At 48.8% G+C, this 23,849-nt stretch overlaps 3 protein-coding genes across 5 annotated transcripts in view; 1 reads left to right on the top strand and 2 right to left on the bottom strand.

The window, feature by feature from the left end:
- Window positions 1–799, bottom strand: part of LOC122385051 (formin-like protein) — a 60,672-nt gene extending 59,873 nt beyond the window's left edge. Inside the window, exon 1 of the mRNA XM_043373028.1 lies at window positions 164–799. Within this exon, the coding sequence (XP_043228963.1) occupies window positions 164–334 (171 nt within the window). The 5' untranslated portion in view covers window positions 335–799. The remainder of the gene's footprint in view (window positions 1–163) is intronic.
- A 518-nt stretch (window positions 800–1,317) lies between these two features.
- On the top strand, window positions 1,318–14,049 carry LOC122385053 (AMME syndrome candidate gene 1 protein homolog). Of its 3 annotated transcripts, XM_043373030.1 has the most exons (7): window positions 8,337–8,567; window positions 10,386–10,578; window positions 11,055–11,165; window positions 11,440–11,642; window positions 12,009–12,139; window positions 12,530–12,584; window positions 12,797–14,049. In XM_043373030.1, exons 1-6 carry the CDS (start codon window positions 8,501–8,503, stop codon window positions 12,566–12,568), a joined length of 744 nt encoding a protein of 247 aa, XP_043228965.1. In that variant the 5' UTR covers window positions 8,337–8,500; the 3' UTR covers window positions 12,569–12,584; window positions 12,797–14,049. The 3 variants fall into 3 exon arrangements, with proteins under 3 accessions (XP_043228966.1, XP_043228967.1, XP_043228965.1); XM_043373031.1 differs by lacking the exon at window positions 8,337–8,567 and adding an exon at window positions 1,318–1,384 and having other exon boundaries at window positions 12,530–14,049; XM_043373032.1 differs by having other exon boundaries at window positions 8,335–8,567; window positions 12,530–14,049.
- On the bottom strand, window positions 1,812–7,865 carry LOC122385052 (4-trimethylaminobutyraldehyde dehydrogenase-like). The gene is made up of 9 exons (XM_043373029.1): window positions 7,469–7,865; window positions 6,885–7,071; window positions 6,524–6,636; window positions 6,079–6,210; window positions 5,627–5,746; window positions 4,641–4,748; window positions 3,929–4,117; window positions 3,313–3,539; window positions 1,812–2,981 (listed from the first exon to the last, which is right to left on the bottom strand). The coding sequence occupies exons 1-9, from the start codon at window positions 7,733–7,735 to the stop codon at window positions 2,765–2,767; spliced, it is 1,560 nt and encodes a 519-aa protein (XP_043228964.1). The 5' UTR covers window positions 7,736–7,865; the 3' UTR covers window positions 1,812–2,764.
- Window positions 14,050–23,849: the final 9,800 nt, after the last annotated feature.

The following is a 23,849-nucleotide window of genomic DNA, read 5'->3' as shown; positions in this document are numbered from 1 at the left end:
GCTACGGTCGGGAAAAACAACAGACGGACACCAACAGTCAACAGACATAAAAATAAAAAAACGGCCAGTTCATATCGAGCAGATATTCAAATATCCCGTAAAATGTCCATTTGAACCCTGCAACACAATAAATCCTTTCGTCCGGAGCATAGTTTTAACTTACCAAAACTCGATTGAACCTCTCCTCGAGCGTCTCCTGGTCAGGCATCGGGACCTTCATCGAGATTGACGTGGCGACAGTGCCCGGCACAATACTGGACGAGTAGTTATTCAAACGTTTCTCCATTGTTCTTCTGTATTCTTCTCTTTCAGCTATGCTTTCAGCATTACCCATGATGCACAGATAATATCAAGATGGTCTTAATGTACAAATATTGTTGTTTGTGATACCTCATGCAGAGAACAAGTCATCCCCTTAGGAAGCGCGTGAAACGATGACAAATCAAGATTCGATAAAACTTAAGTTATAGAGCACCAGTCACCACACACGCATATATGGATATAAAGGTCCAGGTTCTGCTAGAACCAGAAGGCAGCACGGTTCCTTCCGGCCTCAAGCGCAAAACGGTGCTGGTGCAAGCTGAAGCGGGCGAACGGTAGACGCAATGGTATTTTTCACCCTGGACGTAATTAGAGCCAGTTTTCAGTTTCCAGGCTACAGCCACAATCTGCTTGCCCTGACACCAGTCCCACGATGATCAACGTCCATAAACTAATCGACATAAAACCAGCACTGCCACGAGCGACGCGTAACACAACCTCCCCGCACGGCTCCCGCCACAACACTGAGTCTGCGCAATAATTGTCTCCAACACAACAAGCAGACAGCCAGCAGAAGTAAAAGTCGACAATAAATCTGACGTCATATCAAACTTTTTGCTGTCTTTTTTGCGTTTTATCAATCATATTTGTTCTTGTTTTCTATTTGTATATTGTTAAAAACAACAGAAAATATAAAGATATCAATTTTTTATTCAAATTTCACTTTCATTTTATATACGTCATTTTGATAAAAGTATTTCGGGAATAGAGATGGTCAAGATGTACTGCGCCAAATACTTGTCTAATCTGTCACGATTCGCGAAAATGACTGCCTTAGCATCGTGCTTAGCACCCTTAGCACATACCGTGCTTAGCACCTTAGCAGCTAGCACTGGCACGCAAGAATCGTGGGACGACGGTGAAAACAGGGCGCCTGGGGCGATTTGATCAAGGTTCGTGAAATTCACACGTGACATTTAGCATCTTGAAGGCCCTTGGAGGGGGGAGAAGCTCCAAATGTCACGTGACTAATATGCCCTCCGGCGCCCTGTTTTCACCGGCGTCCGAATCGTGATCGAAGTCGTATATCGTGATATTTTATTTTACAGGTGGATTTCGTAAGGTTGTAATGTGTAAGGTCGTAAGGTTGTATTGTGATATTTCTGAGTATTTCTGAGTGACTGAAGGTAGCTATTTCATGACATAAGCTAGTCTCCAAGAATGATATTTGGTGGAATGCTCCTATTCTTTGTGGGAGGACTGTTGGCACTTGGCTGTTAGTTTCTTTTTTCGCTGAAAGTCAGGTGAAGTTGCCACTGTTTTCCCTTTTTTGTCAACAATAAGGGTTGATAGTGAGGTAGGGTTCAATTTCACTCAGAATTCATAATGTTTGCATAAACCAAGTTGAACAAAATAAATTGTGCATTGCTTCGCTTTGATGACATCTTATTATTGAGCATATCTGGTGAGGATTTTCAATGCCATGTGTGAACCACTACATGGCCCTTAAATACAAGTGGGAAATTGCACTAGTATGTTATGAACCAAAATGAAAGAAAAACAAGGATGTATTTCTTTATGCATGCTATTGTGAGCAGAGACATTCACTATGCATTATTTCACATTGAACACTTCTCACAATAGAGACAAGTATGCTTAGTTGCTGATGCTCTCTACAAGTATAACAAAGCCTGCGAGTATGGCCCACTGCGCAAAAGCAAAACAGCAGAGCAAGGTGCACCTGTCATCTGCGCCCCTTTGTTTTATACTGTAGTATAGATAGATGCACTGGCAAGGCTGAAGCAAATAAACCATATTGCACAATTCAACCCAACATTGCACATGGTAATAATCATAGAGATAATGACACAAGGTTTGGAAAACAAGCAAATAATAAGAAGCAAAGCTAGTAACCTGAGAGATGCATTACATGCTATAGAGTACTTGCTAGGCATTGGTAACAGTGAAAAAACATATCATAGTTCTACAGGTCACAAAGCCTGCTCAAGACACTTGCTGAAAGTGTGTCCATAATAATACAGCAGTTATTCACTGCTTGCGATGCCAAATCAATAAAATGAACTCAAATAAAATGAGTAAAAAAGATATTTGCATTAAGCTAATTGAGCTATGATATCCTAGCTTCCAGAAACTCAATGCAAAATAAACTACACTGCCCCTAACACCCCACTTTAACTAATACCACCATGGCACAGGTTTTACACACCATCTATCCCAGTGAACATATGGCCAACTACCCCTTCATCTACCCACTGGTCCCCATAACACACTGCCACAGAAACTGGTCGGTCACCACTTCTCATATGTCTCTCCTCCATTAGCCATGCCATCTTGCCTCCAATGACATTCACCTCTTAATCCCCAAGCCATCATTCTTGCACCTCCCCTGCACACTGCCCTGATGAGTGTAATGGGTAACCACTGGCCTGGAGCATCCCCTCCTTGGCAGAGCGGCGCCCACATTTTCAGCTCCCTGCGCCGCCTAATCGCAGAGCGGCGCGGCGTCCACGTCGCCCGTCTCGACGTACACGGACTTGAGCTGGGTGTAGCTGGCCACGGCCTCGACCCCGTTCTCGCGGCCGAAGCCGGACATCTTGTAGCCGCCGAACGGCACGCCCACCGGCATCACGTTGTAGGTGTTGATGAAGCAGGCGCCCGCCTGCAGCCGAGACATGACGCGGTGCGCCCGCGACAGGTCCCTGGGAACGGACGGGGAGAGGTTGTCAATAAATGGGAACGTGTGACCTTCCTACAACTCAAAGTTGATAATGGAAGGACAACTATCAACGATAAAAGAGTACAAAAACATCCACAGTTGATTCATACGGACACCTGCCCTTTAGTCACAAAAACTATGGCAATTATGGCATTGATCTTCATTCAAAACAAGATGCAATTAGCTCAGTGAACTTAAGAACCTCTTTCTTATCTTGGTGGTGAACAAATCCATTCGCCCTGCCTGTCAGCACCGCCAACCCCAAGGCCCAAACCCTCCAGCATCCCCTCGGGGCTCGCACGCGCGTCTCTCACCGCGTGAACAGTCCTGCCGAGAGTCCGTAGCGCGTGTCGTTGGCGCGCCGCACCACCTCCTCTTCTGTGGAGAACTCGAGCAGCGCGAGCACGGCGCCGAACACCTCCTCTCTGACCAGCTCCATCGAGTCCGACGGGCAGTCGACGATGCAGGGCTGCAGGTAGCAGCCGCCCGACAGGTCGCCAGGCAGGGTCACCTGCTCACCGCCGCAGAGAATCTTACCGCCCTGAGGGAGAGAAAGAATTGTCAGGTCACCTGCTTACCGCCGCATTACACCATATAGCGCCCTGGGGGAGGGACGCAAGAGACGTGTCAGGTCATCTCATACAAACCGCAAGCCGCAAAACACCCCACCGCCCAGAAACTTCAGCTCAGGTCACACCACCACCTGTCTAGCCCGAGGGTACGATAGCATCCTGCACGACACGAGAGACGTACCGGTCAAATCACCACAAAAGAGCGGGCGCACTAAAACATCGCAGTTTTTGGCGCCGTGTCCCGCTATCCGCCAGACCCAACCACACCTGGTTTCTCGGTCCCCTTGCAATCATTCCCATCATAATTTGATCATACAATCAATACTCCATGTTTCGACGAACATCGTACGCCATTTACCTCTTTCTTGGCGCGTTCGATGAAGCCGAGCACCTTGTCGAACTGCTGCCTGCAGACGGTGGCGCCGACGGTGGTGTCATCTAGCATCGGGTCGCCGACTCTGAGCTTCTTACACGCCTCCACCAGGGCGGCGGTGAACTTCTCTTTGATCGACTTTTGCACAAACACCCGAGTGCCATTGTTACAGACCTGCGGACACGATAATCGGGGAACATTGAAAAAAAATTACAATTACAAACATTTATTATTGGTTTCCATTCTGCTACAGCCGGTCGCTAAACTTGGTAACATTCTCCGAAAAGCGGACCCAGTGTTCCTAGGCCTGTGGTGGGAGGTCGCTCGGACACCATCTAGCCTTTGTTTACACTCGGCCAAGTGTTTATATGTGTTGTGAGAGGCAACACATGTGCCGCAGGTCTGGCTGTGGACCGTAACACAGACCCGAGGCAAAGGCCGACAACGGGCTCCAGAGATATTGTCCTGCTGGCCAGTTAGAGTGTCGGGTGTCGCACATTGATAGAAGTGAAGCTTTTAGAAGCTCCACTACCGAATCATAGGCGTAAAACCTGTTGTTATGACTCATTTTTCCTTTGCACGACGTATCCAAATTAAACGGTCAATGAGAAACGTCGAGACTGCTTTCCATAGGACAGTTTTAACTGCTGTTCTGTACATTGATGCCACAAATGAACCAAATTCTGACTGCACCCACCTGTCCCTGGGAGAGGAAGTTGGCCAGCATGGCTCCTCTGACGGCGTTGGTGATGTCGGCGTCCTCGAAGATGATGAGAGGCGACTTACCGCCCAGCTCCATGGTGACCTGGCGGGATGGCCCGAGGAGAGCCGGGTTAGACGGACACAAACTAGACAATTGGGCCTCTGAGTGTTGGGGCTATGGAGCTAGGTTCTGAAAAAATATTATCGGAAGACTGGGCATTGCTCAACATTTTAGGGTTTTGACTTCCTTGTGCGTCGCAAAACGCCGCAACAGTGAAATTGATTTAAAATATTGGCAAAATTGAAAACTGTGTATCACGTAGTTCCCGGTACATTTATGACTGCCCAAAGCATCATGATAAAACGCTTGAAACAAACTTGAAAGACTATCGATTAAATTCGACGAATAAAAACGGCTTGACTCCTCCGCATCATTCAGCTGTCCCTTTCCGCTTTTCTTTTCTCTCGGCTATTCACAGTTACCATCTGTGTGACCTTGGTCACACATATGACGCATGGTACCCGCTGTATGTGGTAATAATGGACTCTGCCCGCCGACCAGAACCCTACGCTGTATGCCCGCTGACCAGGACACTGCAGCTACAGTAACTGGGCGTCTGGCGGGACTCAGCTCGGAATGTGTCTCTGATTTATGACAAGGAGTGTCCGCGTCTGGTCGGCGACAGCGGAGTGTCCGGCGGCGTGTCAGAATGGAATGAAACAGAGCTCATACGGGGATGGTCCAGAGGGACTATTATGTAGTACATTTATAGCTTTTGTACATTGTCAGAGGTATGAAACGAATGCATCATTCATCGCCTAGAGGCCGAGCGCAAGAGTGGAAAAAAAAGATCATTAGTGTTTTTGTGAAACCCCTCCCAAACCTACCGCAATCTGGACTCCCCATTCGGTTGCTACCACCAACCCTATTAACAACTTCAGCGGCGCTCCCGGCTTTATCCAAGCCCGATGAACACGAACCTTTTTGATGGATGCCGCGGCGTCTGTCATGATTTTGCTGCCGGTCGGCACGGAGCCGGTGAAGGAGACCTTGGCCACGTCGGGGTGCGAGCAGAGCAGATGGCCCGTCTCCCCCTCGCCCTGTGGAGTGTGGATGGGTATTGACGGTCAGGGTGACGATGTCCACGTGTTCTCCGTCAGTAATTTGGCGAGAGATACGGCTACTCTGCTTGCCGATAATGAATTTCCGGCATTTGATGATGCATATAAATATGTTTGTAAGTCACCTATTGCGTTGGAAATCGATGCCATGTCAGGCATGTAAAGCACTGGCGATTACCCGGTGCCTTTCACTTGCAGTTGTGATTATCGGTAGAAGTAACGTATTGCGGAGCTTACTTTGGAGAAAGCGACCCCACACATGTCGAACCTCGCATCTCCACCCCAACACCTTTCCGAAGGCACCCACTGACCTGGACCACACCATAGACTCCTGAGGGAACTCCGGCGGCGGCCAGCGCCTCTCCCAGCACCACGGCGGTGACCGGGGTCAGCGGCGACGGCTTGTACACGAACGTGTTACCGCAGGCCAGAGCCGGCGCCGTCTGCGGTCACGGCCGGGGCAGGGTCACACGACGAGGGTCGGGTCAGTGAGGGGCGCATTCGGCAGGCAGATGCTTCATGATTGTGTGTCGTGTCTTAGATAGAATCATAGAGTTGTCAGAAGTTCTAGGAGCCAATAAGACTTAATAAAAGAAAGTTCCACATTTAATCTAAGTAAACATTAGCTTTATTTATTCGAAAATCAAAGCAATCTATAATCTTTAAAGCTGTTCACAGAAGATAAACAAAACTGGAAACTGACGTAAAGAAGAAAAGGTGCCACAGTAAAATAGCCAATGGCTGCTGCTCACTCACCTTCCAGACACAGGTCTGGATGGGATAGTTCCAGGCTCCCACTCCCACACAGACTCCAACAGGCTCCCTCTGGACAAGGGCATATGAGCCACCTGGCTGAGGACTGTAGGTTCCTGGAACAGAAATCAGGCCACCTTGTCAGATAATCCAGCTTTCAAATTGCAATGCATAAAATGTTGTGATTTCTGATGCACTGAAGCCATATTCAAGCAAATGTTTCATCTATTGTGTGCACACAAGCAGTGTCAGTATTTAGCTGTATGGGATTGTATAAACTAAGCATGCAGCTATATCCTTAACACCTACTCAATCCCAATCACCATACACATGATTTTGAGCCACACTTTAAGCTACAACTTACCCTTCATAGCTTCTGGGACCACGGAAGCAAAATAATTAAGTGTGTCTGCCACAGACTGCACATCAATCCTGGCCTCCCAAATAGGTTTTCCTGAGTCTTGAACCTCCATCTTGGCAATAGCTTCCACATTGCTCTCTATTATGTTGGCAGCCTTCTTCAGAAAAACACCTCTTTCACCAGCAGTCAGCTGCAACCATAGAACAAAAAGTTAACAATGGAAGAATTAGCAAACAGAGATTCATGCAAGGCCTCACATATGATCACTCCATAACAGAACACCAATCTTCAAATTGGTCTCAAGATAAGGGCCCAGGCTGGCCTTACTAACAACTGGATAAAATCAGCTGGCTGGCCAGCTGGTGATGTACGACAGCTATGTTATTTATTGATATAAACACGGTACGAAATGAACATGAACACGTAGAATGGCACTCATAGAAACATTAAAAGATGGATATTAAGTTATTCGTCTCTGGTATTGATATAAAACAAGCTTTGCTAGCACCACCATACGGAGCTAGCTGGCGTTTTGGACAGAAAATAGTACGGCCCGCCCATGCGACCCACTGCAAGGGTCCACTTACTTTGCTCCATTCTTCATAAGCATTCTTAGCAGCCTCGACAGCCCGGTTCACTTCGTTGGCTCCGGAACTTCCAAACTTATGCAAGACCTTCCCCGAGGATGGCTCCAGATTATCGACGTCGTTGAATTTGTCAACTGGTTCGCATCGTGCGTTCTCAACGAAGTTGAAAGGCCCCTTGATAACGGTAGAAATCGGACGCTGCATTTTGATGGCACTCCTCAAGCTGCCGGCGTAACGCGTGGAAAGGGAGAGGATCGAGAGGATCATTTGGGCGCAACCCAATTTTCAGAAAGATCGAAAATAGCGAGGGCTCCATGAACGGAAGGCCTAAATCCCCCATGAAATCCTAGGCTTGATCTCCGTTTGTTATTTGATTTTTTACGGTAGAAATGACGTCAAATGTTCAATATTGTACTTTTTGGGCCAGCAGTATCCATACGATTCCTAATTGTAAACTTATTTTGTGTGAATCATCAAAGTCAAAATTTCAAACAAGAATTATTTTTAAATATCAAGGAAATAAATGTTTGCTTGCAATATAATACGTCATTTAATATCTTTTTTACGTTAATAAAAAACGTATCAAACAGCATTATGTTTGTCCGAAACGCGTCATTTATGAAGCAAACTAGCCATTTCGATTTATTATTTTTTACTGACGTCAATACTAAACAGTGATTGCTTATAGATCGTAAAGGATAATTTTATCATGTGTAGCTGTAAATATGACAACGATGAGGGTAAAAAGGAGCTTTTTTATGTTTGATTGCTGCTCAAACTTTTCAAATCAAAAACCAAATAAAAATAAGCGTCATGTTTGTAGAAATATGACAACGGTAGAAAGTCTACTGCCCCGCAGGGACATTCTACCCGCTTCTACCGAGGTGGAGAATCAAGTGGGTGGTGTGTTGACGAGTTTTCTCTTACATTTTTCTTGACTTCTAGGTCTCCGGTTGGAGACCTACATTTAGATGAATATTTACAGTGAATTCCATAGATGATTCTGTTAACTTTTCAACATCTCAAGATTTCATGCTGACAGAACATCTGGGAGAAGAAGCAGCTTTATTTTCATTTCCATTTTGCAATTTTTTGTCAGGTTCGTCTTGCGTGGATCTTGCTTGGTGTTGCACTGATTATATTGAAATTAGCAATTTATTTCTATGCTAACATCAAACAGATTTGTTGGATGCTTTGCACTGAATTGCAATCAGAAGTTACTCTGAGTTACTCTGTTTATCTTTTTTCTTTGTCCCATTCCTTTGTGTTGGTGTGGCTCTTTGTCTTTCATATGTCCTTAAATCAATCCCATCATTATTTTCCTTATTTTTCATTTTTAGTCCTGAGCTTGGTCATATAAAGGGTATTGTTTTTAACTTTATTGATGTCTGTTGAATAGTCGGTCATTAATGGTGTCGGTATTGGCAATTGCTTGTAATGTAACTATCTTTGTTACCTAGGTAACAAATATGGTTATTGGTAGAGCAGACGTTACAGAAATGTTTTTAACAAAGAAGAGGCACTATACTCAGTGATGCTTCCTTCTAACCAAACCAAAACAAACCTAACTGGACCTGACCTGACCTGACCTGACCTGACCTAACCTAACCTAACCTATCCTACAACCCACAACCTACAAACCTACAAATCTACAGTACCTCTCTTTGGTTATAAAACCTCCATGTGACATCTGCTTTACTAATGCCCAAAGATGTCTATTGGTACCTACCTAGTCTTTTTATTTGATGATGGCAGAACTTTTAAAACTCTAAAGCATTGATGAAATTTCATTCTGCTTGTGAACCTCAGTTTGTTCATTTCTTTTGTTCATTTCAGGCTTTTCATTGATGAGCTTGAAGGAATCTGCTATCATAAATTAAATTTTACTTAACAGTGCAATAAGATCAGTAGCTCCTGAGACCTGACATTGATGCTGCTGTGCTTTCTGATGTATTATTTAGGGTCATTAGCTCATAGCAGAAAAAGCGCTTTCAAAACAACTTCATTGTCTCATTGTGATTATGAACATTTAGCCCGTATATTTGTATCACCTTTGCCACTATAACATGATGGGAATGACATTTCCATGTCCTCATTTTGTATTTCTATTTTATCTTTACAATTCAGGAGCAGGGAATGGATAAGGCACACTGAACACTATTGTCTTTGCTGAGACAATTAGATAGGTACCGTAAAGTGGGGCTATTTGAGACAGTGGGGCTATTTGAGACAGTATTTAAAATCGCTATAAAATGAAGATCGTTTGATTTTTGTGTGATATTTTTGCTCAGGGAGGTGTGGAATCGAGCAGTAAATGGCCTGAGCAAAAAATTCAGCATAAATTTTAAGTGGTTTTTATTTTATAGCAATTTTAAATACTGTCTCAAATAGCCCACTGTCTCAAATAGCCCTTCCTTACGGTACTTCAAATTTACAGGTCTTAATTATATGCAGGAATCTTTTTATTACCTTGGCTGTGATCACAGCATTTTGAAGTCTGATGTAGACAAACCATAAAAAAGAATGCTGTCTATCTCACCTGCATAACTCGCTTTGTTAGCATTGTAGCTTCTACCTATGGACAGCTGTTCCCTTAATTTGAAGGTGTCGCCAATTTGTAACAAATAGTAAGAAAATTAACCTCACTCTCATTCTATCTAAAAGTAAATTCCGGATTCGAAATAAAACAAACTTTTTGAGAAGCTTTCGGCATTGCGCCATCATCAGCTCTGCGCCATCATCAGCAGAGCTGATGATGGCGCAATGCCGAAAGCTTCTCAAAAAGTTTGTTTTATTTCGAATCCGGAATTTACTTTTAGATAGAATGAGAGTGAGGTTAATTTTCTTACTATTTGTTACAATGTCTCTCAAGTTAGCGTTGAAACATATTCAAGACTGTGTCGCCAATTTGTTCCAGGTCTTTCAGTGATGATGTCCACCAGCTGCTGTGGGACAAAGAAGCAGAAGATGAATTCGGGAATGGCCTGTAACGGCTACCATGAAAACCGCTCGGCAGTCACCAAGGAAATGTGTGTCTACTGCTTCGATGTCCTCTACGCTTCTCTGCACAATGACTCGCCCCCGACGCCGAACTTCCCAAATGACTCTTAGTAAGTTCATTTCCCAGTTCAGACGACTGACTGGGTAGTGGGTACGCTTCCAATGAGGGATGGTGAAGATTTACGCAACATTTAGCTAGCACCTCGGCGATAATGCCTCGCATTTTTCTCTCGGGAATATTTAAGAAAAATACGAGTACGTCGACTGACGTAGACTGGTTTCGAGTTTTCTCTGCTGCAAAAAAAACGTATGCATTATGTGCTGACTTATCAAGTCATCATGCAATCGCTTTTGTTGAACTGCTCTTGTAATCTCTCTGCTTAACACTCACAAAATCCGATATGATTTTCGGACACATCTGAATTTACATCTTTCCATATTAAGATTGGAACTAAAGCCTTGCCGACTGTGGTATTGACATTGCCGTAAGCCGTTTGTCACCTCGTTCTTTTTTCCGCCGCTCCTGTCGCTCGGCAGCTTGTCGACCATTTTCTAACCTTTTTCCGCGTCGCCTCTCGCTCGGCAGTCCGCTGTTCGTGACGTGGCAGATCGGCCGGGACCGACGCCTGCGGGGCTGTATCGGCACCTTCGACTCGATGGACCTTCATACCGGCCTCAAGGATTACGCTCTCACTAGGTGAGCTGGATAGCTGAAAAGAAGGTGCGTGATACTTAGGCATTGGGTAGAGCTACTGCTAGTTATATGAATGGTGTACTTGTAACGATCGGAGTCCGTTTCTGCAAATGATGTAGTGTTTTTGTAACATTTGATTGTCATTTCGTCGCCGAACGGCGATGCTTCCCTTTTGTAGATACCTAGTATATACATACTCCGGCTCGATATTTTTCTAAGTTACGTATTTGTAGCGGCAATCACCCACCCCGCTGACCTCTGCACCTCTCCCCGGCAGCGCGTTCCGGGACCGTCGGTTCCAGCCGATCACCCGCGACGAGATGCCGCGCCTGCACCTGAATGTGTCGCTGCTGACCAACTTCGAGCCGGCGCGCGACTACCGCGACTGGGAGCTGGGCAAGCACGGCATTCGGATAGAGTTTGTGTGTGCCGGCCGACGGCGCACCTCCACCTACCTGCCGGAGGTGGCGCCCGATCAGGGTGAGACGCGCCGCCAAAGGACCGGCGAGCTGGGACGAGGATAGCGTTTTGTGGGGATGTAGTTGAGGTAAGCAGTACATACTTGTATAAGGGTGGTGAATGTTTATTTGGGGTGGGGACGTGTGCGGAGCGGCGAAGACCTATCGTTTAGCTGCTTTTGTTTTTATCGTTTACTGGAGTACGCTTAATGTAACACGTCAGACAGTTTCTTCGTTATGAATTAAATCGTCATCGCAGGACGTTTAGCAAGAAATTAATGAAAGAACATGCTGTAGCTTTTATGCCTTTCAATATCCGTTCCTAACATTGTCGCTGTTCCGCCACCTGACACACCCACCGACCTGACTGACTCTCTGTGCGCTCCAGGCTGGGACCACGTGCGCACCATCGACTCCCTGCTGAACAAGGGCGGCTGGAGGGGCGCCATCACGGAGGAGGTGCGACAGAGCATCAAACTCACCCGCTACCAGAGCTGCAAGCTCGGCATGGGATACGACGTGAGTCAGAAACGCCGCCCGGCGACTGCTCGGCTCCGCTTTGAGTTGTGTACCTATTAGGTAGAATCTGATGTAGTAATTCAGTCTCTGTTGTCCTTTTTATCCATTGTTAAATACTCTGTTAAACTTAAATTGACAGATATTTTTAATGACCGCAATTCGCTGTGCATACGCTATAAGACTACGAACTTAAGATCTTGTGCTTGAGTGTTTGTCGTCTTCAACAGTTTTCGGCGAAATGCCGGGCGCGCCGCAGCTGCGCTTTGTTGGTCGGTCTTCAGTCGGAAAGCAATTAAACTCGGGTCGTTTCGTTGTTTTTAGTGACAGCTGAGTGCAGTTATTCTCAGCCGGCTCCCAACCAAAGGTCACTGACCCGGCCATCCGTTCCAGGAATACATCGAGATAGTGTCTCAACGTCGTCCCAACTAGCAGGCGTGCGCTGGGTGGCGCGCGGGGCCGCCCGCCGCTCCGGTGCCGCCCAGCCCGTGCCGACCGGCCGCAGATCTCCACAGGGCGCCGCCGTGGCCCGCGCCCGCGCCCTCGCGAGACATTGGGCCGCCGCCGGAGCCGGGCCAGGGACCGTCTCCGGGGCCGGCGCGGCGCTGGGTGGAGTGGCGCGCGGCGGCCGGCGGCGCCGGCAGGTGGCCGCGGACGGGCGGCCCGGCCGCGCACCGCCACCCGGCGCACAGGAGGGCCCGCGCCGCACACCGCGACACGCGCAGCGCAGGCGGTCGGTGGCGCGCGCCCGATGCTTAGCTAAGTACAACGTCTCAGTTGGCTGCTGGTGTGAGAGCGAGTAGAGCAACCGCGATAGGATAAGGCGTCCGGTGGTGTCAGCTTCAGCCGTTGTGTGGTTTCCCATATTAACTGTTAGAGCTAGCGCCGCCGCAGCTTCCACTGCCAGTGAAGCGGTCGCATATCCAATGTCCAAACAGTGATCAAGTTATCTGGCATTAGACTGGGATTTGGCAGCATGGCTGACAGGTTTGGCAAGGCACTTTTCCGGCTTTTAGAAAATTAAACTGTTTACGAAATACGATGTTACACATGTCTTGCTTGCAAATTAAAATGTTATGGTTCTGTAGCCCGAATTTCGTCAGCGAGCATTTGCACTTCTTCATATTTTGGGACGATTTTAGCATAGTTGCCGGCTGAGAGCGTGTCTGTTTATTTGAGCCTGATGATTGTCTATCGAAGAAGCAAGGTACCGTAGTAGACACGCATGATCTGGTTTTATGGCGTACTTTTACCGCGTTGCTTTCACGATCGTCCGGCAGTCCTATAGTATCGTGTTGCCGTGAATAGAATAGTTTGGACCTGTCGGGGACCAAAGGATTTCAGCTGTTAGTTCAGTACTTAATGAGACAATAACTCTTGAGTAGCTTCTCGCTTGTGTTCTTTTACGTACGGACTTCCGAAATGCACGTTGTACAACAAGTTCGGTCTTTACTTTTATCGTTTCCAAGTTTTCTTCGGAATCGATGTGCATGAGAATGTGGATACCTCAACTGGACGAGAACGAACAAGGGCGCGCCGGGAGCAGAGTGAGTTTGAACTCCCGACTTCGTCGATATATGTGTGTATGTGTTCAGTCCCCTTCGCAGACCCGCCTGGTCCATGCGTCGCCTGTCGTGTTCGTCCGAAGGGTGCGTCAGGTGCGTGTTTCGCGCATTTTCTCTGCCTTCGTGCGCGAGCGTGCAGAGCGATGTTAGCCGGGCAGCCAGAGTGCGATTCGTGCAGCGATGAAGCGACGAGTAGTGTGGCACGTGCGCCGAAACTGTCCCGGCAGCAGCGCCGTCGGCGGGTGTTTGTGTATTCCACACACTCACTGCCTTTGTGCATGGTGATTATGTATGTGTTATCATGTAGACCTCACGTAAAATTATGTGCGAAAATAAAACGCTAGAAAATGTGTTCGTGCGCTGTGAGAAAGTGCGAGGTAAGTCTTGGGGCTTTGCAAAGGCCCCAAGGAAATGCGGTACTGGAAAGAAAGAGCGACACAGTCCAGCTTCCGGTCCTAGATGGCATCTACTTCGCTAGCTCATTCATTATAATGCGAACTACTAACTAGTGTAAACGCATACACCTCTCCGGCGTCCCGAATTATGGGCCTCAGGAGTCTGAGGTTACATGTCTGTGAAGCCTGCCTTTACATTCATTTTATTGTAGCATTACATGGCCCGTTCGGCGAATCGGCTGCCAGGCAGGGTTGTGCTCGACTCAAAAAAAATTTGCCGACTCGACTCATCATTCAACTTCAGAAAGCCCTGACTCAACTCTGACTCAAACAAGGAGCTGATTTTTTCCCTTGACTCGACTCTTGACTCAAGCGGCTCAATGAAAATATGAGTTGACTCAAACTTGACTCAAATTTTTTGTTGAGTCAAATGAGTTGACTCAAAATTGACTCAGATAAAAAAGTTGTTGAGCGGGGGGGGTGAAAAAAAATCCAGCAGCAGGGCCAGGGCTAAGTTGTTAAGCGGGGGGGGGGGGTTTGACTCAAGTCAATGTCAAGTTATTTTACTGACTCAACTCTGACTCAACTCAACGCCTTAATATTTTTGTCTGACTCAACTCTGACTCAACTCAACAGCTCAACATTTTATCCGACTCGACTCAAATCTGACTCATTTGAGTCAGAGTTGAGTCAAATTTCTGACTCGACTCATGAGTCAAGCACAACCCTGCTGCCAGGGCAGCATATCCGGCACGGCCGAATATTTGACTGCCAGCAGCAGATTGACGAAGAGCTCGCTGGGGATGGAAGCACTGGCGGGAATGGGGCGGGGTTGGTGGGAACCAGGGTAGGTGTATTGAGGTTGGGAACATCCGCAGTCGGCAATCGGTGGAAGTACGGCTTCCCAAAGGCAAATCTGGCGAAATAATGGCATGTGCACTGTGCAGTACGCACAAAGCTCTGCTAAGTGCTTACCATTGAGACGGACTATTTATCTTTGCCTGTAACAGACCCCGATCATGGCCATGGACTCGACCGGACCGCCTCCAGGGGCGCGTCTCCCACCCGACCTTGACCCACCAGAAGGCCGCGCTCTCATCCTGATGAGCCGGCCTGATGGCACTCCACTGCGAGGGAACCCGTTCGCCATCATCAGGGAAATCCGCTCGATCTGTGACTCGGAAGTCGAAAAAACCAAACAACTCGGATCTGGCAAAATTCTCATCTCGACCTTCAACAAAGACCAAAGCTCTGCCCTTCTCTCCTGCCAAACCATGCTCGGAAAACCTGTTTCGGCTGTTCTTGCAACCAACCTGATGTCATCGCAGGGTCTCATTCACTGTCCGGACCTCAGCGACCTCTCTGACGAAGAGCTCCTCACCGAACTAGCCCCGCAGGGTGTTATCGAGGTGCAGAGGCTCAAATCCAAGGATCGAACTCCAAACCCCCTGATTCGACTTCGCTTTAAAGGACTCGATCTCCCAAGAAAGCTCCTCTGCGGGTACCTCTCCGTCCCTGTTCGACCCTGGATCCAGCTGCCAAGGCAATGCCGTAGGTGCTGGAAGCTAGGCCACTCTATGCGCTCTTGCCGACGAAAAGAGACAGTCTGCGGGCAGTGCTCTGCCAGGGACAGCCACCCCACAGGTGACTGTACCTCGGTCCCAAAGTGCCCTCTCTGCTCTGGTCCACACCCAGCATGGGACCGAAACAGCTGCCCCGTCTGGAAAACCACCAAACGAGACACTCGAGAGCGAGCGCCATTCCAACCCCCGCCGCTCAACTCCACAGCTTGGCCTCCACTTGAGAGTCAGCACCGAACGATGCAGCCCCCTCCGGCTCGCACAGACGCCTCTGTCCAGACAGATGGTGAGGTCATGGCCCCTAACGCGACCGCAGTCCCTGTTCAGACCCAGACCGAGACAGCCAGCTCTCAGACGACCGACGCCAGCACCCAAACGACCAAACTGACCACCTTCGACTCGACCTCTCAAACTCGACCCGCCCGACTGGTCTCTGCCGAAGTCCAGACTGACACCCCCGACTCACCGACACCAACCACGGACCCCGACGACTTCGGCTGCTCTCGAAGCAGGCCGTTCACCCGAGGCTACACGGCGAGCTTCCAGCCTGACAGCCCCCGAAACGACACCGACGATCCCGATCCAGACCTGATCCCGAAGAGACGTCCCAGGGGTGAGATCCCTCCACCTGACATCGGGTCGCTGAAGTTTGAGTACGCCAGCGGCAGGCGACTTTCCTACCCTCCCTCCACCCTCTACTGGTTTGACCATGAAATCCGACTATACGACCTTGACCTTCGCCCAGAATCCAAAGCGTACAGGGCAGCCGTGGCTGGCTTCTATTTTGACGGACCCCCTCACCACGGACGCCGTATCTTCCTTCAGAGAATTCCTCCAACGGGTAACCACTAGCCCTACCAACATCGCTGCCTAGGAGTCGAGCTATGCCTCACGGCTACTCCTCCAGAGCCACCAAATTCCAGTCAAAGTTGTACCCCTGAGACGGGCGGGACATGACTGGGGCACCCGGGTCACACCGGCTGCCATAACCCGCTGGCTGTCTCACTCGGTAGGCCGGTTTTTATTTTGGCCGATCCCTGCGAACAGCCTGCGCAATTACACTTTCACTGTCCACATTAGAGATATAACGTAACGTAACTATTGCGGGGATTTTTACTGTACTCGACAGTTTTTGCCCCTTGACTTAGGCACCAGGTTTTTTCTAGTTAGGACTTTTCCTGGTAAATACATCCCACAACAAACATCACACATTGCAACACCTCACACCATCAGCAGCAAGATTTACAGCAGCAAGTATGAATATTCTACCCCTTTCTGGACACCCTTGCCTTGTTAATCGGACGCCACATGAGCCGAATTAAAGTAAAGTTTGCTTCTCTCTCTTGCTTGGGTCAGAATTAAATAGCTTCTTACCTGGTATTCTTACCTGGTGGGGTTTCCTCCACCTCGCAGCTCAGGTCAGGCAAGGGATGAGGTAGAAGGAAACCCGTGTACAAAGGGACACGCCAGTTTTCAAGATGAACAAGACGGTAAATACAACTACTCAACTCCAAAACTGGAAATGTGTGTCCTAAGTGTGTAATACAGGAATAATGCATCAATACGGAGTGTTTACATTTATATCACAATAGCATTATCAGTTCTAGTAGGTGTAACTAAACATAATCATATAGCAGATCGCCTAACGTTCTGGCCAGCAGCCGTTTAAATGTGGATACATCTACTGAAGTCACGACATCATCTGGCAGGCTGTTCCACACAGTGACTCTACGTTGCGAGAAAGAGCGCTGACGCAGGTCAGATAGAGTGCGCGACACATGAATCTTTAAACTATGTCCACGCGTTCCCCGATGTAGAGGCTGAACGAACATATTCCCAGGGGCAATTGAACTCTTCCCATGGAAAATTTTCCAGTATTCAATGAGATCAGCACGAAGAAGGCGCCCTTGCACTGAGAATAGGTCCAGTTCCTTCAGCCTCTCCAAGTAGGTCAGATTCTCAAGGCCTTCTATCTGCTTTGTCCATCTGCGCTGAACGCCTTCAAGCCTACGCATGTCGTCAATGAAGCCTGTACACCACACACAGGAAGCGTACTCCAGTATAGGTCTTATGTGCGTCTTAAGCAAAAACAACATAAAGTCTCGAGAACGACATACCGTAGATTTAGCAAAATTATAAGACAATCCAGAAGCCTTATGAGCCACAGAAGCAATATGATCATGGAACTTTAACGAGACATCAACTAATACACCTAAATCGCGTTGTGAACGGCACACAGGAAGTGGAGTTCCATCCATAGTATACATAGGAACAGACTGATTTTTAGATTTGCGGGAAAAACGTAACACAACGCACTTTTCCTTGTTCATCCTCAAGCCCCAAGACACAGATGTCTTGTGCAGCACATCAATGTCATTCTGTAACACTCCATCAGTGTGGGGATTCGACATCGAGTTAGCAGTAACTGAAGCGTACAATTTTAAATCGTCGGCGAATATTTTGTAACAACAGGACAGTTTAGAACCTATAAAGTTAATATAAATTAAGAACAACAAAGGTCCCAACACGGAGCCTTGTGGAACACCGCTGTAGACATTTCTGGTGCTACTGTTAAGTCCATTAACACACACTTGCATCAGACGGTCAGAGAGAAAAGAAGAGATCCATGATAAAAGTTGACCTTTAATGCCTATGAGTTCTAGTTTTGTAAGCAAAACTTGGTGGCATACTACATCGAAAGCCTTTGAATAATCAAAAAGCACAAGATCCACTGTTTGCCCTGCATCTACTTTGGCTGAGATATCCTCATATACAAGAATAAGCTGCTCCATCGTGGATCTACCCTGTCTAAACCCGAACTGGTGAACAGACAGTAGTTCGTTGGCTTCTAAATACGAGTAGATGTGCTTCACAATAAGGCGCTCCAACGTTTTGCAACACACAGCAGTGAGACTCACTGGCCTATAATTGAGAGGGTCATAGCGACTACCTTTCTTAAACAGCGGAACAACAGTGGATCTCTTCCAGGCGCTTGGAACTAAACCTTCCGAGAGCGATCGGGTGAAAATCACATAAATCGGGTAACTTAGGGTATCTGAGCAGTAAAGCTGACAGTAAAGTAAAGTAAAACGAAAGATCTGGCTCATTGCCAGCCTTAGTAATTTCCCCTTCCCTGGCGGTTGCCTTAGGCATGCCGGGAAGACTAAATTTAAAAAAAAAAAGTTGGGTCTGATCAAATATGAATTTAAATTTTTGTCTTATGATGAACAATATGTGCGTGAAGTTGGCGTCGGATTCGGATTCGTATTCAGCGTCGAGTATCGAATCACTTGAAAACGTCATATCTGGTCAATTCGGGGACGGGGAGCACGAATATGACATTAATTTTGCCCTAGCAGGTATCCCTTATCCCTTAATCGTCCCTTAAACGACGGAGCGCGCCAAAAGTGCCTCAGGGGCTCTTCCGATCACGAAAATAATGGTCCCAGGCGATTCCCCGGGTCGATATCTAGCCGCACCACCACTAACTTCACACGTGCCTCATATCCCTTATCCCTTAATCGTCCCTTAAATGACGGGGCGCGCCAAAAGTAAATGACGGGGCGCGCCAAAAGTGCCTCAGGGGTTCTTCCGATCGCGAAAATAATGGTCCCAGGCGATTCCCCGGGTCGATATCTAGCCGCACCACCACTAACTTCACACGTGCCTCACATCCCTCATCCCTTAATCGTCCCTTAAACGACGGGGCGCGCCAAAAGTGCCTCAGGGGTTCTTCTGATCGCGAAAATAATGGTCCCAGGCGATTCCCCGGGTCGATATCTAGCCGCACCACCACTAACTTCACACGTGCCTCATATCCCTTATCCCTTAATCGTCCCTTAAATGACGGGGCGCGCCAAAAGTGCCTCAGGGGTTCTTCCGATCGCGAAAACAATGGTCCCAGGCGATTCCCCGGGTCGATATCTAGCCGCACCACCACTAACTTCACACGTGCCTCATATCCCTTATCCCTTAATCGTCCCTTAAATGACGGGGCGCGCCAAAAGTGCCTCAAGGGTTCTTCCGATCGCGAAAAGAATGGTCCCAGGCGATTCCCCGGGTCGATATCTAGCCGCACCACCACTAACTTCACACGTGCCTCATATCCCTTATCCCTTAATCGTCCCTTAAATGACGGGGCGCGCCAAAAGTGCCTCAGGGGTTCTTCCGATCGCGAAAAGAATGGTCCCAGGCGATTCCCCGGGTCGATATCTAGCCGCACCACCACTAACTTCACACGTGCCTCATATCCCTTATCCCTTAATCGTCCCTTAAATGACGGGGCGCGCCAAAAGTGCCTCAGGGGTTCTTCCGATCGCGAAAAGAATGGTCCCAGGCGATTCCCCGGGTCGATATCTAGCCGCACCACCACTAACTTCACACGTGCCTCATATCCCTTATCCCTTAATCGTCCCTTAAATGACGGGGCGCGCCAAAAGTGCCTCAGGGGCTCTTCCGATCGCGAAAATAATGGTCCCAGGCGATTCCCCGGGTCGATATCTAGCCGCACCACCACTAACTTCACACGTGCCTCATATCCCTTATCCCTTAATCGTCCCTTAAATGACGGGGCGCGCCAAAAGTGCCTCAGGGGCTCTTCCGATCGCGAAAATAATGGTCCCAGGCGATTCCCCGGGTCGATATCTTGCCGCACCACCACTAACTTCACACGTGCCTCATATCCCTTATCCCTTAATCGTCCTTATCCCTTAATCACGTGTGAAGTTAGTGGTGGTGCGGCTAGATATCGACCCGGGGAATCGCCTGGGACCATTATTTTCGCGATCAGAAGAACCCCTGAGACACTTTTGGCGCGCCCCGTCGTTTAAGGGACGATTAAGGGATGAGGGATGTGAGGCACGTGTGAAGTTAGTGGTGGTGCGGCTAGATATCGACCCGGGGAATTGCCTGGGACCATTATTTTCGCGATCGGAAGAACCCCTGAGGCACTTTTGGCGCGCCCCGTCATTTAAGGGACGATTAAGGGATAAGGGATATGAGGCACGTGTGAAGTTAGTGGTGGTGCGGCTAGATATCGACCCGGGGAATCGCCTGGGACCATTATTTTCGCGATCGGAAGAGCCCCTGAGGCACTTTTGGCGCGCCCCGTCATTTAAGGGACGATTAAGGGATAAGGGATATGAGGCACGTGTGAAGTTAGTGGTGGTGCGGCTAGATATCGACCCGGGGAATCGCCTGGGACCATTCTTTTCGCGATCGGAAGAACCCCTGAGGCACTTTTGGCGCGCCCCGTCGTTTAAGGGACGATTAAGGGATGAGGGATGTGAGGCACGTGTGAAGTTAGTGGTGGTGCGGCTAGATATCGACCCGGGGAATTGCCTGGGACCATTATTTTCGCGATCGGAAGAACCCCTGAGGCACTTTTGGCGCGCCCCGTCATTTAAGGGACGATTAAGGGATAAGGGAAATGAGGCACGTGTGAAGTTAGTGGTGGTGCGGCAAGATATCGACCCGGGGAATCGCCTGGGACCATTATTTTCGCGATCGGAAGAGCCCCTGAGGCACTTTTGGCGCGCCCCGTCATTTAAGGGACGATTAAGGGATAAGGGATATGAGGCACGTGTGAAGTTAGTGGTGGTGCGGCTAGATATCGACCCGGGGAATCGCCTGGGACCATTCTTTTCGCGATCGGAAGAACCCCTGAGGCACTTTTGGCGCGCCCCGTCATTTAAGGGACGATTAAGGGATAAGGGATATGAGGCACGTGTGAAGTTAGTGGTGGTGCGGCTAGATATCGACCCGGGGAATCGCCTGGGACCATTCTTTTCGCGATCGGAAGAACCCCTGAGGCACTTTTGGCGCGCCCCGTCATTTAAGGGACGATTAAGGGATAAGGGATATGAGGCACGTGTGAAGTTAGTGGTGGTGCGGCTAGATATCGACCCGGGGAATCGCCTGGGACCATTCTTTTCGCGATCGGAAGAACCCCTGAGGCACTTTTGGCGCGCCCCGTCATTTAAGGGACGATTAAGGGATAAGGGATATGAGGCACGTGTGAAGTTAGTGGTGGTGCGGCTAGATATAGACCCGGGGAATCGCCTGGGACCATTATTTTCGCGATCGGAAGAACCCCTGAGGCACTTTTGGCGCGCCCCGTCGTTTAAGGGACGATTAAGGGATGAGGGATATGAGGCACGTGTGAAGTTAGTGGTGGTGCGGCTAGATATCGACCCGGGGAATCGCCTGGGACCATTATTTTCGCGATCAGAAGAACCCCTGAGGCACTTTTGGCGCGCCCCGTCGTTTAAGGGACGATTAAGGGATGAGGGATGTGAGGCACGTGTGAAGTTAGTGGTGGTGCGGCTAGATATCGACCCGGGGAATTGCCTGGGACCATTATTTTCGCGATCGGAAGAACCCCTGAGGCACTTTTGGCGCGCCCCGTCATTTAAGGGACGATTAAGGGATAAGGGATATGAGGCACGTGTGAAGTTAGTGGTGGTGCGGCTAGATATCGACCCGGGGAATCGCCTGGGACCATTCTTTTCGCGATCGGAAGAACCCCTGAGGCACTTTTGGCGCGCCCCGTCGTTTAAGGGACGATTAAGGGATGAGGGATGTGAGGCACGTGTGAAGTTAGTGGTGGTGCGGCTAGATATCGACCCGGGGAATTGCCTGGGACCATTATTTTCGCGATCGGAAGAACCCCTGAGGCACTTTTGGCGCGCCCCGTCATTTAAGGGACGATTAAGGGATAAGGGAAATGAGGCACGTGTGAAGTTAGTGGTGGTGCGGCAAGATATCGACCCGGGGAATCGCCTGGGACCATTATTTTCGCGATCGGAAGAGCCCCTGAGGCACTTTTGGCGCGCCCCGTCATTTAAGGGACGATTAAGGGATAAGGGATATGAGGCACGTGTGAAGTTAGTGGTGGTGCGGCTAGATATCGACCCGGGGAATCGCCTGGGACCATTCTTTTCGCGATCGGAAGAACCCCTGAGGCACTTTTGGCGCGCCCCGTCATTTAAGGGACGATTAAGGGATAAGGGATATGAGGCACGTGTGAAGTTAGTGGTGGTGCGGCTAGATATCGACCCGGGGAATCGCCTGGGACCATTCTTTTCGCGATCGGAAGAACCCCTGAGGCACTTTTGGCGCGCCCCGTCATTTAAGGGACGATTAAGGGATAAGGGATATGAGGCACGTGTGAAGTTAGTGGTGGTGCGGCTAGATATCGACCCGGGGAATCGCCTGGGACCATTCTTTTCGCGATCGGAAGAACCCCTGAGGCACTTTTGGCGCGCCCCGTCATTTAAGGGACGATTAAGGGATAAGGGATATGAGGCACGTGTGAAGTTAGTGGTGGTGCGGCTAGATATAGACCCGGGGAATCGCCTGGGACCATTATTTTCGCGATCGGAAGAACCCCTGAGGCACTTTTGGCGCGCCCCGTCGTTTAAGGGACGATTAAGGGATGAGGGATATGAGGCACGTGTGAAGTTAGTGGTGGTGCGGCTAGATATCGACCCGGGGAATCGCCTGGGACCATTATTTTCGCGATCAGAAGAACCCCTGAGGCACTTTTGGCGCGCCCCGTCGTTTAAGGGACGATTAAGGGATGAGGGATGTGAGGCACGTGTGAAGTTAGTGGTGGTGCGGCTAGATATCGACCCGGGGAATTGCCTGGGACCATTATTTTCGCGATCGGAAGAACCCCTGAGGCACTTTTGGCGCGCCCCGTCATTTAAGGGACGATTAAGGGATAAGGGATATGAGGCACGTGTGAAGTTAGTGGTGGTGCGGCTAGATATCGACCCGGGGAATCGCCTGGGACCATTATTTTCGTGATCGGAAGAGCCCCTGAGGCACTTTTGGCGCGCCCCGTCGTTTAAGGGACGATTAAGGGATAAGGGATACCTGCTAGGGCAAAATTAATGTCATATTCGTGCTCCCCGTCCCCGAATTGACCAGATATGACGTTTTCAAGTGATTCGGTACTCGACGCTGAATACGAATCCGAATCCGATGCCAACTTCATGCACATATGAACAATCATGAATGCAATAACTCATTTACTTCAGAAAAGGAAAACTGAGGGATATACAAAGTCGTTTTATAGTTTTTAAGCACGACAAACAATTTAGTATTTTGTTGTCTGTGCCGAGGGATTGACTAGCAATTCGTACCTGCGAGCATTTTTTAAAACATGGTC

This window comes from Amphibalanus amphitrite, unplaced genomic scaffold (genome assembly GCF_019059575.1).
Source record: "Amphibalanus amphitrite isolate SeventyFive unplaced genomic scaffold, NRLGWU_Aamphi_draft 000206F_arrow, whole genome shotgun sequence".
NCBI lineage: Eukaryota > Metazoa > Arthropoda > Thecostraca > Balanomorpha > Balanidae > Amphibalanus > Amphibalanus amphitrite.
The sequence above is the reverse complement of the archived record's forward strand: the minus strand, read 5'-3'. Positions and strand labels throughout refer to the sequence as shown.

Coding starts and splice junctions, on each gene's coding strand:
- LOC122385052 (XM_043373029.1), bottom strand. CDS start 7,735: ATGATCCTCTCGATCCTCTCCCTTTCCACGCGTTACGCCGGCAGCTTG. Junction 7,072..7,468: donor CTTATGAAGAATGGAGCAAA/GTAAGTGGACCC, acceptor CTATGGTTGCAG/CTGACTGCTGGTGAAAGAGG. Junction 6,637..6,884: donor GGTCCCAGAAGCTATGAAGG/GTAAGTTGTAGC, acceptor TTTCTGTTCCAG/GAACCTACAGTCCTCAGCCA.
- LOC122385053 (XM_043373032.1), top strand. CDS start 8,501: ATGCTGACAGAACATCTGGGAGAAGAAGCAGCTTTATTTTCATTTCCA. Junction 8,568..10,385: donor ATTTTGCAATTTTTTGTCAG/GTTCGTCTTGCG, acceptor AATTTGTTCCAG/GTCTTTCAGTGATGATGTCC. Junction 12,140..12,529: donor AGCTCGGCATGGGATACGAC/GTGAGTCAGAAA, acceptor CATCCGTTCCAG/GAATACATCGAGATAGTGTC.